Source organism: Halichoeres trimaculatus, unplaced genomic scaffold (assembly GCF_033239565.1).
Source record: "Halichoeres trimaculatus isolate MK-OKI-2021-1 unplaced genomic scaffold, fHalTri1.1 fHalTri1_scaffold_14, whole genome shotgun sequence".
NCBI classification, from domain to species: Eukaryota; Metazoa; Chordata; class Actinopteri; order Labriformes; family Labridae; genus Halichoeres; species Halichoeres trimaculatus.
In genome coordinates, this window is record NW_027437192.1 from 32,040,045 (window position 1) to 32,057,357 (window position 17,313).

Genomic DNA, 17,313 nt, shown 5'->3' on the forward strand with positions numbered 1-17,313 from the left:
CTTAATTACCACAAGGCTTTGCTGTGATGGAACATCAAAAATACACATTATAATGGGTCAGGTGCTGGATAAACTGTCTCAGATCAGGAATAGATACCTACTTGCTGCAGATAGTTTTAAAAAATTAACCTGATTTGCTTTTTAGCACATTGTCACAGTTCTGCCACTTGGTGGCAGTATTTTCCCACTCACCTCTCTTCTGCTGTTCAGCCTGTTGGACACGTTCACCTGTACATCTGGTAACACAGAGCACCTGAGCACCCAGCTGCAGCTCATCTGCCGTCAGACCTGTATTTAAACCAGACTGCACTCAGCATCCCCACAGTACTTTCCAACATTTAGTTTTGTTTCCTGGGTTTCCTGTTCTGATCCTCTGCCTGTCTCCAGCCATGGCTCTTTTGGGACTTCTTGCTTTTTTGGACTGGTCCCTGGTTTGGATCCTATGACGGCGTATTAGGGCCACTAAAGAAATGAAAAAATTAATACGTTTTCGAGAAAAAAACTCAAAATTTTCAAGTTTCTAAAGTCGAAAATTTACGACTTGAGAAATTCAAAAGGTTGCAAGTTCATTAAGTGGAAAATTAACGACTTAATAAACTAGTAAATTTGCGAGTTAATAAAGTCACAAGTTTGGCCCTAATACGCCGCCGTAGTTATGTACTTCACTGCAAGATGGACCGAATTGTAAGCCTCATAATATTGCACTTTGGAGTTGATTGATCATTATTGTTATCATCCTTATTGGATGATTGGAAATATAAACATTTGTGTCTGTAACCAGCACCGGAAGCATAGCTTGTCTACATTCCCTACAGCTGAAAGGAGGAGGGGGGACAGAGCGCACTAGCGCTACGCAGAAGGACACATGACCAGTTAGTTAGGTCCAGATAAATGTTTATATTTCCGAAGACTTAATGCACTTAAAAAATATTTTATGTAGCACACTCTTAAACTGTGGTATTACTTTTTGATTTTAGTTCTTGTAGGCAGAGAAAATAGCCTTTGAATTTGGTACCGTCTGTCCCTGTTAGCGTCTATTTCCTCGTCACCATCGATTAAAGTTTGTGTCTTACTGAGGGAGAGGAGACAACTTTCTACTGTATCTAATGTCCTTAGTGGTCACATAGAGCTCATACAACCCCACTTCAAAAAAACTGAACTATCCCTTTAAGATCATTTGATTGTCCAATCAGGGGCACAGCTCAGGTCACGTGACTGGGGGATGCCCTGTAGCTGTTAGAAAGGAATCTCACAGCCGTCGTCACATTAAATGTGGCTGCATCTGCGAATTAGCTTCTTTTAACAGTTTCAGGAACAGAAGGGTGATGTCACAGAGACTGCGTCCATGTTTTTTACTGTTAATGTTTTTTAGGTGAATAGTCTTAGCTATTTCACTGTGTGATTAAAGGGATAGTTAAGTTTTTTTTTTAAGTGGGGTTGTATGAGCTCTATGTGACCACTAAGGACATTAGATACAGTAGAAAGTTGTCTCCTCTCCCTCAGTAAGACACAGACTGTAATCGATGGTGACGAGGAAATAGACGCTAACAGGGACAGACGGTACCAAATTCAAAGGCTATTTTCTCTGCCTACATGAACTCAAATCAAAAAGTAATACCACAGTTTAAGAGTGCGCTACATAAAATATTTTTTAAGTGCATTAAGTCTTCGGAAATATAAACATTTATCCGGATCTAACTAGCTGGTCATGTATCCTTCCGCGCAGCGCTTGTGTGCTCCGTCCCCCCTCCTCCTTTCAGCTGTAGGGAATGTAAACAAGCTGTGCTTCAGGCGCCGGTTGTAGCCTCGTGTAAGTTTGATCAAGTATCGTAATTCTTTTGTTTGTACCCTAAGGATTGTGAGGCAGCGTAGGAAATTCAAAATGAGTGACTATTACAGCGACGATGAAGTTCCATTCACCTTGGAACCAAAAGGATACCTGTATGAACCAGAGTACACTGAAGAGGAGCTGCTACAGATGGCGACTGAAAGGAATACAAAGGAAACATCCACAGACACTGGACATCAAGATAGAGTTGGAAATACTCAGTGGTGTAAATGTCTGAGCTTTGACTCAATGCCCAGGGATGCTGAGTGTTACTGCTGTCACGAGTGGAACTTTGTTACAGACACTCTTCAGGATTTGTCTGAGGACACTGCTGGCTCTCAAGCCGTCTGTATAACTCATCACACAGATTTCCCTGCTCTTCTGAATTCTGGAGTGTCCTGTAACAGCAACAACAACAACAACAACAACAACAGTCGTGGCAGCAGTAACACTCAGCATCTTGATGTCCAGTGTCCGCAGATGTTTCCTTTGTATCCCTTTCAGTCGCCATCTGTAGCAGCTCCTCTTCTGTGTACTCCGGTTCATACAGGTATCCTTTTGGTTCCAAAGTGAATGGAACTTCATCATTGCTGTCATAGTCACTCATTTTGAATTTCCTATGCTGCCTCACAATCCTTACACCGCACTCACATTGGCTCCGGAACGGTTACAGTCCAGATACCGTACGGATTTTCCACAAGCTGCCACTCACATCAGCTCCAGATAGAGGCTGCGGCTGGCTCCTGTGCCGGTTGTGGAAAGGGCACTCGTGAGAGCAGAAGCTCACGTGGGTTCATGTTCTTGTCTGGACTTTGCGCGAGAGCTTTATTCCTCGAATGTTTATTATTTTTAATAACATTACTTTTTTCTTTCCTTGAATTATTCCTAAAAGTATGGGATGTGTCATATAAAATGGGATGACTTTCCATCCGGGAAAGATAGACTTCTTGCGGATTCTTTCCGTTGTGCCGTACGGCTCCCGCAATCGGGCTCACACTGCGCGGGGCTAATGCGAGCCTACAACAGTGATTTTAATGATACTGATTACTAGGGGTGTAATGATCCATCGATATACATCGATACACCGATTGGTTAAGCAATGATCCAATCACATTGATGGAAAGTCTAAACATCGATCATCATCGATCATCATCGTGATCTCTAATGTACGCCCTTATTTTGAAATCCAGACCGGACACGCATGTCCGTTCCGCGAGTCGTTCTGAAGTTTCCTCTCAAGCCTCACGCACTCAGCGTATGAGACACACATTTGAACCCTTTCACTCTCTGACACGCCATTCCTGATATTTCTCCTGCTGTAAAATGTACTGTTTAGCGCCCACCGAGTCACACCGCTGTAGGCGAACGTGTAGCAAGATGCTGTTAGCATCACAGAGCTAAAAGGGAGCCAGACATATCGGCCAATCATAAAACAGCTCTCCTGTATCCGGGTAAGATACGGTCGACCTGACTGCAGAGGATGCATGCTGCACAGACGAGAGGAATGCATCATCACACGACTGCAGTGAGTTATCTCATTATTTGATTTTGTAGCCACTGATTCATGAAATTTCATAAAGTTAAAAAGTAAAACGGCGAGAGCTTAGTGTCATTCCTCCTCCACATCGGCTATTACACAGTGAAACAAAGTCTGATCACACTGACATACAAACTGTGGTTATCAGGCATCACAGTAATAAAACTATCAATGTTAAGTTCGTTAAGTTGATAGTTCTAATTTTGAACAATAGAAATGTTTGGGTTTAATTAAAATCAAAGCTTCACATTTTTGTTTTGATAGAAAATGGTCAAATGTTGGAGGTCAATAATAAAGTTTATGTAATCAGTCATTTTTAATGATAGTGTTGCATCAATACTTGATATAATAATCAAACATTACAGTATAACAGTCAGACCCATAAGGTAATTGTGGGGGCAAAAAAGCACCTTACCTGAATTTAACCAGTTTTAATTTTAAAACATAATTAGATCATACAGATGGCTATAATCCTCTACAAACTGTCATACCCAAAGGTCAGCACATCGTTCCACATTTCAGTAATAAAACTATCAAAATTGTTTTATATGTCTTTCTTGCCTCAGGTGAAATGTTGCTGATTGTGTTCAGTGAGGACAAAATATCGTCTTCAATCGATCGAAGGCCCCTGAATCGTATCGTATCTTATCGTATCGTGACAGACTTTGTGATATCAGCAAATATCATATCGTTGTCCAAAGAATCGATATCGTATGGTGTCGTCATGAAACTGGTGATTTATACCCCTACGAATGACATGTGGAAGCCGCACTGGACTCGTACTGGATTCAGTGAGCCTGGGGTAACAGTCCTTTTTCACCATTTTGCATCCTCCATCGTGAGAATCAGCTCCAAAACAGGCAATGCCCTGCTATAGACAGTATAAAACATGGAGGTGGTCTAAGTCTCTGCAACCCGTCTGTTCCTGATACTGTGAAATTAAGCCAATCCCCAGACATAGCCACATTAGGTGTTTCTCAATATGTGTACTTCAGCGTACTTCTGGACCTGTGGACTCGTGATATGTCACCGACCACAGCCGAAGTCCTGTTCCAATTTTAAGTCATCGAGACAAGTTCCTTTCACGACCCGGATGTGGACTTGCCCTGCCCCTATTACTGAGTCTGCTACCGAACGTAACTGGAGTTAACTTTTCACAGCTCCAATCCCACAATGCACTTCGCCCGTTTGGCCACGAAAGAGCAGAAAACAGAAAATGGTGGAGAAGAAGAGACACAATTGTAAGTAACAGTTGCCGCGTGAAATTATGAAGGTTGGTTGCTAGTTCAAACCTGCAAACTCTGAATTGAGAAACACTGTAGGATTCACTAGCGTTACATATTACAGACGTGTCTTGTGCTGTGGTCACACCAGACGCGAATTGACCAATTTAGACTCGCGTCATCCCCCGAGGCTGGATGCTGGACTCTGGACTCTGATTGGGTCTGGAGGAGTAGAGAGCCCGCTCATTTACAGATGGAAAGCCCAGATTTACTTATTGATCTGTTTACTGCTCATGCTGTTAACGTTACTACTCAATGAGTTTGATTTTAATGGTGGACACAGACTCAGATGTCAGCACTTCCTGTGATTGCTGTCATTCTTTTAAAAAGCAGTTTGATTTTGCGGAACGACCAAAACAACAAAAGACATGGATAAAAAAAGAACTAGACAGGACCTGCTGTTGGCTCAGCCACGAGGGAAGAGGCAGATTTGGGAGCTCATCACCCAAAAAATCAATGCGTTGTTCCTTCTCCTCGTGCACACATCCCGTGCTGTAATTCAAAGCTAGAGTGGAGATTATAGTACAAAGTGAAGTTGTTCTTGAACAGTCTTTGTGGGCTACCACTTAGGGTATAACATCAGTGTCTTTGGTATTAATAACTCTATGATTGTTGTAAAGTTTCATCTGCTCATTAACCAGACTGTTTAAGGGGTGGATCAGCAGATAAACAGCTGTCTCAGGGGGCAGAAACTATGTTTAACATGTTGGGAAAGTCGGACACCAGTATGAGGCTTCACCACTCTTAGCCTTCTTAAAGTCCTCCTCCCTCCTCTTAACAGTTTTTCACCTTAGGATCTCTATGAATGCTTAAGACACTTTGTGAGTAACTTTGATCTTACCGGGGGAAAATTCTGAGAAAAATCTCAGGAAATCTTAGGTGAAAATGCAAACAAGACCAGGCTTAACCAAGCCAACCGGTACCAAACCATACTGATCTAAACTGGACTGCTTGGTGGAAACACAATACAAAAGTCCAAAAGCATAATTAGAGCAGAAAGCACCAGAAGACTGAAACATAATGAACTTGAACCCAGAAATCAAGGAAAATAAAATCAAAGGCCAAATCATCAGTTTTCTTCATAAATGAACTTTTTTTTTTTTTTTCCAATCTGCTTTCTGTCTGTGCATCAGCTATACCCTGCTCTGGTTCCATTTCAAGAAGTTTGTGCTGTTTGGACAAAATAGTCCTCCCCATATTACAAAAAAGACTTAAACTATTACTGAAACTAATATAAAACAAACATTTTCAAAAAAAAAAAAAAAATAATAATAATAATAAAATAGAGAACAGTCTTTAAAAGCCAATAAAAACTTAACTAAGATTGAAAACAAAAGCCAAAATGAAATAAAATAAAAACTAAATAAAAATGCAAAATTGGTTAAAATTGGTTCCCATGGTGGACATTGTGCAGACAGGTCGTCTCATTTTCTGCCATCAGCCAAATACAGTATCTAAGGTCTTTTATCGTTGCTTTTTTCATTTGTTGGTTTGTTAGTTCCATTGTATAATCGTATGGTCTTTTTCTTGTGTAGATCTTCAATGATGTTATATTCATCTGTTCGAGAATGAGGTCCTGTTCCTCGCTGTACGACGTTCCCTTTTTCATAGTAGTGATGCCAGTTTCCATCACTGCCTGGTCCAAACCCGAACACACTGACCTGGGACACACACACACACACACACACACACACACACACACACACACACACACACACACACACACACACACACAGAAAAATAAATAAATAAAACAGATCTTCAAGAACACTAGTAGCACCTTTTTTGTTACCTTGTAATGTGCAGATAAGCTTCCAAAGACTTTCCCATAAATGCTCTTTGTAAAAGTAAAAAAAAAAATGAATAAACAAAAATAAAAAATCACAAACTACTTCTTCACCAGGCTTAGCATTACCATCACCAACATGTCCATATGCTCAAATATAGAAGCTCCATGTTGTGTTTCAGTGACATGGGTGGTGCTCGTGCCAAGACCCGGTCAGTGGTTAAAATGAGGCTTATAAAGATCATATCAACTCAGCACATAAATATTATTTCTTTGTGGTAAAACGCTAACAGAGGTAATAAATCTCATGCTGTTGAGTCTGTTCACTTCTCTTTTGAATGGAGACACATTTAAAACAAACATACATTTGGAATGAGCAGCAGAGCTGAGTATGTGGGTTGAACACAAAGTACCAAATCTTCACTGCCAGAGCCCAACACCTTACTCTGCCATTGACTCTTGTTTGGTGTTTGGTGAAGTGAAGTCTGAAGAAGCAAGGTATATTGGCAGTAAAATATTTCACCCTTTGGCCAGTATTTGGCCAACTCTTGGTCGAAAGCTGATTTTGCTCTCATTGACTCCCATGTAGTTTCTGATCGAAATAGTCTGGTGTTCAACATTCATAACCTCCTTTTTTAAGGCTTGCTGCCCAGGGCACATTTTTTTCATTACAGACATGTGAAACACATCACTGTGCTTGTTAGAGTCTTGAGTTGCTCATGTTGTTGTCATTTTTCTTCTAGCTAGGGTCTGACAGCAACCTCGGGTGGTCTGTGATGACCGCGATGAAATTGTATTTTTTTATGGAACATTTTTATTGAACTACCCTACTACTTAAGCAAGTAAGTAGTAGGGTAGGTTTAATCCATCGTATTCATCTATCAAATTCATCTGTTATTTGTTGTTTACTTTATGTTGGGCAATAAACGATCATGCTTCTTCCGTTAGCTTAAGTGTTCATTGTCTATTAGTCATTAGTAACTTCTTAAGCATTTATAGCCATAATTATAGTGAGTTGTCCTAATGCCAAAAACGTGACTTGTGGCATACGTGACTCCTGTCACTCTAGAAATGCAAAAAGAAAGACAATAAATCTTAACCTGGGAAAATGGAAATGCACAGTGACGTGGATAAAAAACTTTAATCTAATTACTGGTCTGGAAATAAGAACATTTCCAGAATATACCAGAAGATACAATGATCATAAATCAATAAATCGCTCATTGACAAATAAACCCTAGGCCTCCTCTGAGTCCTGATGCAGCCAGAGCTCGGGTCCAAGTACGAGTCGTCAGCGCCTGGGTCTGAGTAATCATAAGTCCGACATATCTGGACTTAAGTCCAACCCAAGTTTGAGTCCTGGACTTGTGTATTACATCACTGCTCTGTACCATAGACTGTATAAAACATGGATGTAGTCTCACCGACGTCACCTGTTTGTTTCTGAAACGGAAAATGAAGCACATCGGCTATAGCGGCCATATTGGTAGTGGCAAGGGCTTCGCCTACAGCCATAGGGCACCTGTCAGTCACGTGACCCTCAGCTGTGTCTCTTATTGGGGGAGCTCGAGATCTTAATATCCTCTGAACGGCCGAGTCAGAAAAAAATTCACCCCCCGTACAGTGGGAGCCGGTAGTAAAATTAGCAACTCAGACAGGAGATGTTTTATGAACCAGGCTGTAAATATGTTAACTTCTGCTTTGAAAATGGCTTTTTTTTTGGCTTGATGTGTATGTGACTTCCTGTACTTCCGGAGCAAGCCTCAAGCAAACACTCAAGAAACAGCAGATTTTAGCACTTCTCATATTCATTGTCTCATATTCTTAGACCGGAGGTTGCCGCTTGCTCTGTACTCACTAGTACAGTGCACAAATCTTACAGGGTGTGTTGTCTTCAATCAAACACAGCTGCTTCACACTTACTGGAAGTGATGATCACATTTCATGGCTGTTCACATCTGTTCTTCTTCTATTCATTTATCACAACCATTCTTTGATCTGTTCTCACCCCTTCCTCTGTGTAGCCAAGATGAGCAAAGAGCCACTAAGATCAGCTGCCGGTTGGGTACCTGAATGTCAGCACCTGGGCGTACTAGAAGATCAAAACTAGGCAGAATACGCTGTTTGGCATTGCCAGAGATGATTTGGCACATTTTCCATGGTCACAACCCACATCCTCACCTGAGTGATTCAAACCTACCTCATCACAAACAACCAGGCTGAGGATCAGAACCATGAAGCCAGTAGATGGGTAATAGCCCCTCTTGTGAATCCACATGTCATTAACATATTTCATGAAAGCTGGGTTGATGATCATCACCTGTTGGGAATCAGTGTTACCCTGAGGCTAACAGTGGATGTGCAATGCTATTTTTTTTTTTTTGAGCTGAAATACTCACCAAATCCTTGTTTCCTCTCCTCCCTGACTGTCCTTTATTATTAGCCCTGTTGGAGGTGGTACTGAAAGTTAAATTTAGCATAAAATAAATGTATAACTGAGTATTGATTCCAGACAACCAATCAATCTTTATTTATACAGCACAAGCCTTTTCTCCAGATCTTTTGGTGAGTATACTTTACAAGATACTTGTCCCTGAAGTATTTAGTCTCCCCCAGTTCCTTCCTTCCCTGACAGCTTGTCCAAGTGCTTCTCTTGTTAGTTATTGACCCGGTTTTCAAACTTTGACCCAGTTTTTGCCCGCCACTTTGGATACCTCTGCCTGGTTCTTAATTAAGTGACTTTGAATTCATCTCTGGAGTCTCGGATGCGAGTCCTTTGCAAGGTGCAGTGTAACAATGCTGGTTTTACATAAAACAGGTCACAGGGAATCAAAGGGGTGAAAAGAAGTCCTGGGCTTTAGAAGTCTCTCCCCCCCCCTCTCCATTTAAAAACACATAAGCAGCTGAGTAAAAAAGACATAAACTAAACTTAAGATGAAGAAACCACATTTGATAAAACCATCTATCCATCTTCTGCCACTTATCCGGGGTCGGGTCATGGGAGCAGCAGTCTAAGCAGGAAAGCACAGACTTCCCTCTCCCTAGCTACTTCGTCCAGCTCTTCCCTGGGGATCCTGAGACATTACCAGGCCAGCCAAGAGACGTAGTCTCCCCAGTGTGTCCTGGGTCTGTCCCGGGTCTCCTCCCGGTGGGACGTGCCCTGAACACCTCACCAGGGAGGCTTCCAGAAGGCATCCTTATCAGATGCTCCAGCCACATCATCTGGCTCCTCTCAATGGGGATGAGCAGCGGCTCTACTCTGAGCCCCTCACGAATAGCCGAGCTTCTCACCCTATCTCTAAGGGAGAGCCCGGCCACCCTACAGAGAAAACTCATTTCAGCCGCTCGTACCCTCGACCCGGAGAAGGCACTTCACCCTTTTCCGGCTGAGGACCATAGACTCGGATTTGGAGGTGCTGATTCTCATCCCAGCCGCTTCACACTGGGCTGCGAACCGATCCAGAGAGAGTTGAAGGGCAAGGCTTGATGAAGCCAACAGGACCACATCATCTGCAAAAAGCAGTGATCCAATCCTGAGGTCACCAAACCAGACTCCCTCGACACCCTAGGTGTGCCTAGAAATTCTGTCCATAAAAGTTATGAACAGAATCGGTGACAAAGGGCAGCCCTGGCCGAGTCCAACCCTCACTGGAAACAAGTCTAACTTACTGCCAGCAATGCGGACCAAGCTCTGGCACTGGTTGTACAGGGAACGGACGGCTCGTAACAAGCAGTCTGACACCCCATACTCCCAGAGAACCCCCCCACGGGACTCCCCGAGGGACACAGTCAAATGCCTTCTCCAGGTCCACAAACAATGCCCCAACAATGGAGACATGAAACAAAGCCCATTTGGACTCAATGTCCCCTACCTCCACCCGGAACACAGTTAAAGCTTTCCCGGAGGTGGGAGCTAAAGCTCTTTCTGATGGGTGACTCTGCCAGACGCTCCCAGCAGACCCTCACAATACGTTTGGGTCTACCAGGTCTGACCTGGGAACATCTTCCCCCAACTCAATCTGTGATGAGCGCAGAAATCCAACAACAAAACGCCACTCGGGTTCGGATCAGGGGGGCCGTTCCTCCCAATCATGCCCCTCCCCTCATTGTCATTGCCGACGTAATCGTTGAAGTCCTCCAGTAGGATGAGGGAATCCCGAGATGGAGAACTCTCCAGCACTCCCTCCAAGGACTCCACAAAGGGTGGATACTCTGAACTGCTATTTGGACCATAGCCACAAACAACAGTCAGGATCCGTCCCCCCACCTGAAGGCAGAGGGAGGCTACCCTCTCGTCTACCAGGGTGAACTCAAATGTACAGGCACCGAGCTGGGGGGAATGAGTATCGCTGCCCACCGCCTCTCTCCATCGGTAACTCCAGAGTGGCAGAGAGTCCAACCCCTCTCGAGAAGGCTGGTTCCACAGCCCTTGCTGTGTGTCGAGATGAGACTGACTACATCTAGCCCCAACTTCTCAACCTCGCGCACCAGATCAGGCTCCTTCCCCGCTAGAGAGGTCACATTCCACGTCCCTAGAGCTAGCTTCTGCAGCCAAAGATCAGTCCGCCAAGGTCCCTGCTTAGGCTGCCACCCAACTCACATTGCACCCGATCCCTCCAGTGGGTGGTGAGCCCACGGGAAGGGGGTCCCACGTTGCGTCTTCGGGCTGTGCCCGATTGGGCCCCTTGGTAACAGGCCCCGGCCACCAGGCGCTCGCCATCCAGCCCCACCCCCAGGCCTGGCTCCAGGAGGGGGCCCTGGTGACCCACGTCCCGGCAAGGGAAACCTAGGACCATTTTTGTTTCTCATCATAAGGGTCTGTGTGAGCTACATTTGTCTGGTCCTTCTCCTAGGATTTGTTTGCCATGAAAGACCCTACCGGGGGCATAAAACCCCTGACAAATTAGCTCCTAGGATCATTGGGACACACAAACCCCTCCACCACGATAAGGTGGTAGCTCACTCATGGAGGGGATTTGATAAAAACAAACATTTAAAAAAAAATCCAACAATCCACAGTTTGCCTATGAGCTGGCAGAGTAACTTTCCCTGTTAGTAAAGCGTGCTGCATGTCCTTTCAGAGTGAATCACTGGAGCTTTTGTGTTCAAACAGCATAGATTCTTTTAATAACATCAGCAACCTGTTTTGTTTTGTTTTTGATTGTGTGCCTTGAAACAGGCTAAATGCAACAAACACACCCAAAGACCTTAATGTGAGCACCAGAGTTACTTATGGGCGGTGTGTCCAGTCATACAAACACTTTGTAGTGTCAGTCAACCAAACTTATCCACCTGACCCAGTAATCCTCCTTACACAGCTCAGGTCTTTCATTAAGGGGCTTTGCTTTTGATCCAGAGATAACAGAACTGTGATGCACTCACGGATCGAACGACCTGAGGAGCCACTCCAAGTCTCTCATTTTGAAGGAGAAAAACACAAGATGAGTGGTGTTGGCCAAATTAACCGCACTCTCTGGATACATGACATGATGAGTTGTCTTGGTCCCAACATCTTCTTCATAGCCTTCGGTCGGGGCTTTGTTTATTCTAAAGAAAACAGGGAGATGTGAATTTACTCTTGGAGCTATGTGAGAATAATACTCCCTGTTTAAACATAATGGTCTTCTTGATGCTGTTTGGATGAAATACCTTATTACGATTTTATGAAAGTCAATCAGTGGTCCATAATGTGATCCCAACAAATTTCCAGAATTCCCAACTACAGCACAGGACCTGCAGTTGTCAGGACTGGGTTTGAAAAAATCTGGAGAAGGCGGAAAGATCTGAAACAGCCTGTCCACTGTCTTCATGAAGTAATCCACGTCCTGTGGGGTATGCTGTAATGACTGACACAAGAGAGAGTGGGAGAAAAAACACATTAATGGCATTTTTTATAAAATCTAGACTCCAATAAATTACTACAACAAATCATTAAATCATGGGACAGGACTGACAATAAATAAGATCAAGTGTATATATTTTTTTCTTAACTAAATATACATCACCTCTGTCAATAGAGTCTGCCACTGCTCCACTTCACCTTCTACATTTCCTCCTAATCATTTAACTGCCAACAACTTAATATACATGCTTGATATGTGGCAAGGCATCAGAAAACAACAAAAAATTATGAGTTGAACCATATTATCAATGTTATAAATGCAAGTATTCTTTCAAAAATCAAAATTTGCTGATTTATTAAGAAAAAAAAAAACAAAAAAAACAACTAAGATATCACATGTACAATTTCATGAATGAAAAAAAAAAAAAAAAAAAAAAAAAAAAAACTTTCTTGTTTAGATAATTATTTCCTGGAATTTGACTGTGTATAGAATTTCCAATAGAAAAAAATGGCTCCTGTTAAAGTAACAGTTGCAAACTCCTGACACAGACAGGCATACAGACAGACAGACAGATGGACAGATGAAAAATTTGGACAGACAGATCAGGCTGACATATGGACAGACAGACAAAAGAAAAAACAGACAGACTGACCCAATAAAGAATCTATTGGAGACACAGATAGAGAAATAACACCGAAAGACAGACACACAATAGACAAAGAGCAAACACAGAAAACAACACGAGTGAAAATTGCTGCTTTTCCTTCATCCAAAGCTAAAAAGAAAAAAAAATCGGAGTGCCCGAGGCAGAGCTGGGCTTCACAAATACTGACTTATCTCTGAAGAGTTCAGGGAGAACAACAAGTGACAGCATGATTTACAAGAAAAGCTAGAGAACTCCTACAACTGCAGTAGACCAGGGACCAAAGCTTTGTATGGAAAATTATAAAGGTGCATTTCCTTTTTCTTTCTTTCTAAAAAGTCCTGACTTTCTAAAGGATAGTCCTCCTGTTTGACCTGTCCATCATTAGCAGCCTCCATCCCAAGCGTAGCAGCATAGGTGAATATGCATATCTCCTAATGCTAGTGTGGTCAAAGGTGAGACACCTGAATGCTGAACATGGATGACTGAAGATATGTCTGAAAATGGCTGAATGAAGTCTTAAATAACTCGCGCTGAAATGCTAAAGCAGAAGCTGAACATGAATGACTGAAGATGTGTCTGAAAATGGTTGAATGAAGTCATGCAAAGCTTGCACTGAAATGTTAATGCAGAGTACTGAACATGAATGACTGAAGATTTGTCTGAAAATGGTTGAATGAAGTCTTTAAAAGTTTGTGCCCAACGGCTAACGCAGAATGCTGAATTAGCCTGCCATAAACTCTTGGATGAAAGGAAATGAATGGACGAATAAATGGAATAGATGAATGAATTTAAAGTTGAAATGGTTGCATCTATTCAAAAATATAGGAATGAATTAAATTTTAAAGATGATTAAGGAAATAATGACCTCACTGAGGGAAAATGCAAGTCAGATATCTTGAACACTGTTAAAATGTAATCCTGTGTGTCCTGTGTGGGAGTTTTTTAACTATGTAAGCCTGTAGGCTGAGGCCCATCTGAAGCCAGATGTTGCCTTGCACTCAAAAAAGGAACATTGGTGTTTGTTCAATCAGCATAAATAAAACATGTAGCTTCTACTAGATTATTTCATGTTCAGTGGTTAAACATGATTAAAACATGTTGTTTCTGCATGATGTGCAAAATTGTTAAAACAACAAAATCACTTTATGTTAATTCAACCTAATTGGTTTAAGTAGGAATCCCATCTGCAAAACCTCTCCAGAGCAGGAGGTGGCAGTAATGTGCAATAGGCCTTATTCATCAGAGAGCAGAGCCAGAGGATAACACTGTAAAAAAAAGTCTGTCAATCAGTTGAAGTGATGTAAATTTTTTAATCAATCCAACTCAATATTTAAGTTAAGGTTTCCAATGTATTTTTGTAGATCATATCAACTTGAAATTCTGTATTGCTACAACTAATAATAGAAGTAGTTGGACCAACTTAAATTATTTAACATGGATTTAGTTGTGATCTCTTAAGAAATTTGAGTAAAACCTACCATGTGTATTTAAGTTACAACAACGAATATTATTAATTTGAAATAAATTAAAGTTAACATGTACATTAAGATTAAATAAATTATCTAGATAAAGATATTGCGTGTAACTGCTAAAATTAATAAAATTGGGTAAATTCAACAAAACATTTTTTTCAGTGTGGTGATCATTGTTTACCAACTGACATCAGAGAGTTGGTGGAGTCTGTTGATTCCCAACACATTCCCTTTGAAATCAGGGTGTACAGGTGCTTGCAATTCTGACAAAAAGAATGATGATGAAGCATGAATCAGTGTAATCTAAAGTTGGATTTAAAATTTTGAATGGCTGAATCAATTCAAGAATTAGAGAAAGGAATTTAAATTTAAAGAAAAAAATCTAGGAAAATAAAGAGCTGACTTAGGGAAATGGAAGTCAAATGCTGTTAAAGTGTGATACTTTCTGCCCTGTGTGTGTGTGTGTGTGTGTGTGTGTGTGTGTGTGTGTGTGTGTGTGTGTGTGTGTGTGTGTGTGTGTTCAATCATGTAAACCTGTCTGCTGAGGCTGGATGTTTTGATGAGTTACTATAAACAGCTGCACGAGATGAAAGGTTTCCACGGAGACCAGCTCGTTAAAGGCAGCAGGTGCAGGTGCAGAACTTTGCCCTTGTTTCTGTAATCTTTTGAAGATTTTGTGGCAAAGCAAGAGTCCGAATCTCCTGTTACCTTGCCAAAACCGTGAGGGCTAGACTAAAAATGAACACACCGTAGGAATCCTGAGACCCTGAGGAAGCTGTCTGTCTAAGTTTCATGCGTGAAGGCCAAGAAATGAACCCACGAGAGCGATAGATAGATGAGGGAAATTTGACTGATCTCTGAGAAAACCCCTCAGGAATTAACATGGAGGAATATTGGGGTTTTTTTTTTGACTTGTCATGACAGTTGGCCATTTTGTGAAAAAGTGCTCCATCCTTTTGCTTTAAAAAACCACTTTGTCAGAAGCAGGACAAGCCTACCTCCATTTTGACATATAATATGCCTATGTGGGGCAAAAATTGTGACCAAAAGAGCAGTTTACCCAGAAATTTTCCAGGTTTTGTTTCCTCCTCTCCCTGCTCTAAGCCGAAACATTCCGTTCACTACACACCAATGTTAAAACGGCTCGAAGAGCTGAAATGCATCATGACCTTTGAAGGGTCATTGTGAAGAAACTATAAATCTTAGGAAACATTTGAAACTCACTGAATGAAGCCAAAAGATAGTTTGAATGGAGTTTGTAGCTGAATGTATGACTGAATGAGGAGGGTTTGAAGCAGGCTGAAAAAAATGTCCTGAAGAGAGGAAATTTTGAAAATTTCGCATTTATGTCTATGGGACCGAAATTTAGTAAATCGTTGAATATCTCGGAAAGTATTTGTGAAAAGTTTCTGAAGAGTCATAGCCCCCTTGTCCCCACTGAAACACACGTTTTGAAGTTTGAACGGTGAAAATCGGTTGAAGTTTGTAGGAGTTTTAGCGGTCCAGAAAAGCGGGCAGAAGAATGAAGAAAAAGAAGAAGAATTTTTTTTGTCACAGAAGAATATATGCTGTGAATGCATTGCTGCATTCACAGCAATTAATTCTCTGGGTGAAATTCCCAGGGTGGCGTTGCCTGGTACCTTAAAATCTCTTTAACAGGTGTTGAGCTAGCTATTCCTCCACTCGACACAGCTGCCACATACGCAGATTACTATAATCATTCTACAACCTCACAGTTTATTTCCAGATCAGCACAGTAAGAAGGGACAGTGTCTGCCAACAGACCAAGCAGTGAGACAGGCAGTAAACAGCAGAGTAGAGAAAAGTGTTGTACTGTGTTTTAGAAGAAGTGGATGTTTACCTTCCACCACTGGTAAGCTTCCTTTGGGGCTGCAGAGCCTCTTGACAGAAAGGGTGCAGGAGACGCATCGATGATCGCCCTCCTCTCTGGATTACGTTCTTTTGGACAGCTCTGACACTCACAGTTGTGGGACTCCAGCACCTCCAGCAGGTGGTACTGGAGAGTGTCCTGCCACACGTACAGTGACATCAAGCTGATGGCAGCAACGGTCAGGAGGCAAATAAAAAATTTGTGTCTGGATAGTTCCAACATCATAAAATAGACGATCTGTGGATCCAAAATGTGACAGAACAAACGCATCACTTCATCATTGTAGGATAGTGACTCTGAAACATTTAGCACATGCTCATTATTTTGATAAACATGCCAACACAGGATAAAACTCACAGAAAACCGGTTAATTAAGGACTAAGGACCAAGTCAAAAAGCTTTTCAGGGCAATTTATGGGAATTAACAAAAATAAATTGTGAATTTATAACAAAGTACTTACATATACTTAGAGTTAGTAAACTGTAGTTTAAATCCTTAAATATTTTTTTTACATGTTGACTGGCACTGTTTGGGGGTGGGGGCTCTTTTTGTACTTTTTTTTAATGGATGGGAAATAGAGAAAAATAATATCTTGTTCAGTTAAAGACTTTAAAACTTGTAAAAGTTAAACACATGTTGAAACTGCATTTGTTTTTGTTTTATTAAGCATAAACTACTGATCAAAGGTTTTAAAATAGCCCCTTTTTTAATCAGTTTTTCCTTTTTTTTAATTGAAATTCAAGCAGTTCAAGTCCAATGTATAGCTTGAAATGATACAAAAGTTAGTGCTCTGCAGTTTAGTTCAGCAGAAGGTCATGTGATGCTCTAAAAATCGCTTATAAGGAGGCAGAGTTTTTTAATCTGCTTTTCTTGCGGTGGTTGTGACATTATTTTTCCTCGTTGTCTACAAAGTTTGCTTGTGTCTGTGAACATATTTAGGCTGAACTCTGCAATGTGCAGAGAGCAAAGGAGAAATGTGAACGCACAAACATGAGGCAGAAATGATATCCCGTCATGTAAATTCTC

General features: G+C 41.7%; 1 protein-coding gene across 1 annotated transcript; it reads right to left on the reverse strand.

Moving 5' to 3' along the window:
- Positions 1-6,102: 6,102 nt before the first annotated feature.
- Positions 6,103-16,445, reverse strand: LOC141802657 (CMP-N-acetylneuraminate-beta-galactosamide-alpha-2,3-sialyltransferase 2-like). Its single transcript, XM_074686231.1, has 6 exons — positions 16,257-16,445; positions 12,084-12,280; positions 11,817-11,981; positions 8,834-8,879; positions 8,635-8,754; positions 6,103-6,309 (listed from the first exon to the last, which is right to left on the reverse strand). Exons 1-6 carry the CDS (start codon positions 16,443-16,445, stop codon positions 6,103-6,105), a joined length of 924 nt encoding a protein of 307 aa, XP_074542332.1.
- Positions 16,446-17,313: the final 868 nt, after the last annotated feature.

Bases quoted from the DNA above. Each gene is read 5' to 3' on its own strand.
- LOC141802657 (XM_074686231.1), bottom strand. From the start codon at position 16,445: ATGTCACTGTACGTGTGGCAGGACACTCTCCAGTACCACCTGCTGGAG. The intron at 8,755-8,833 runs GTGAGTATTTCA...GATTCCCAACAG, and splicing joins GGAGAGGAAACAAGGATTTG to GTGATGATCATCAACCCAGC. The intron at 6,310-8,634 runs GTAGGTTTGAAT...TGTGTGTCCCAG, and splicing joins GCCTGGTTGTTTGTGATGAG to GTCAGTGTGTTCGGGTTTGG.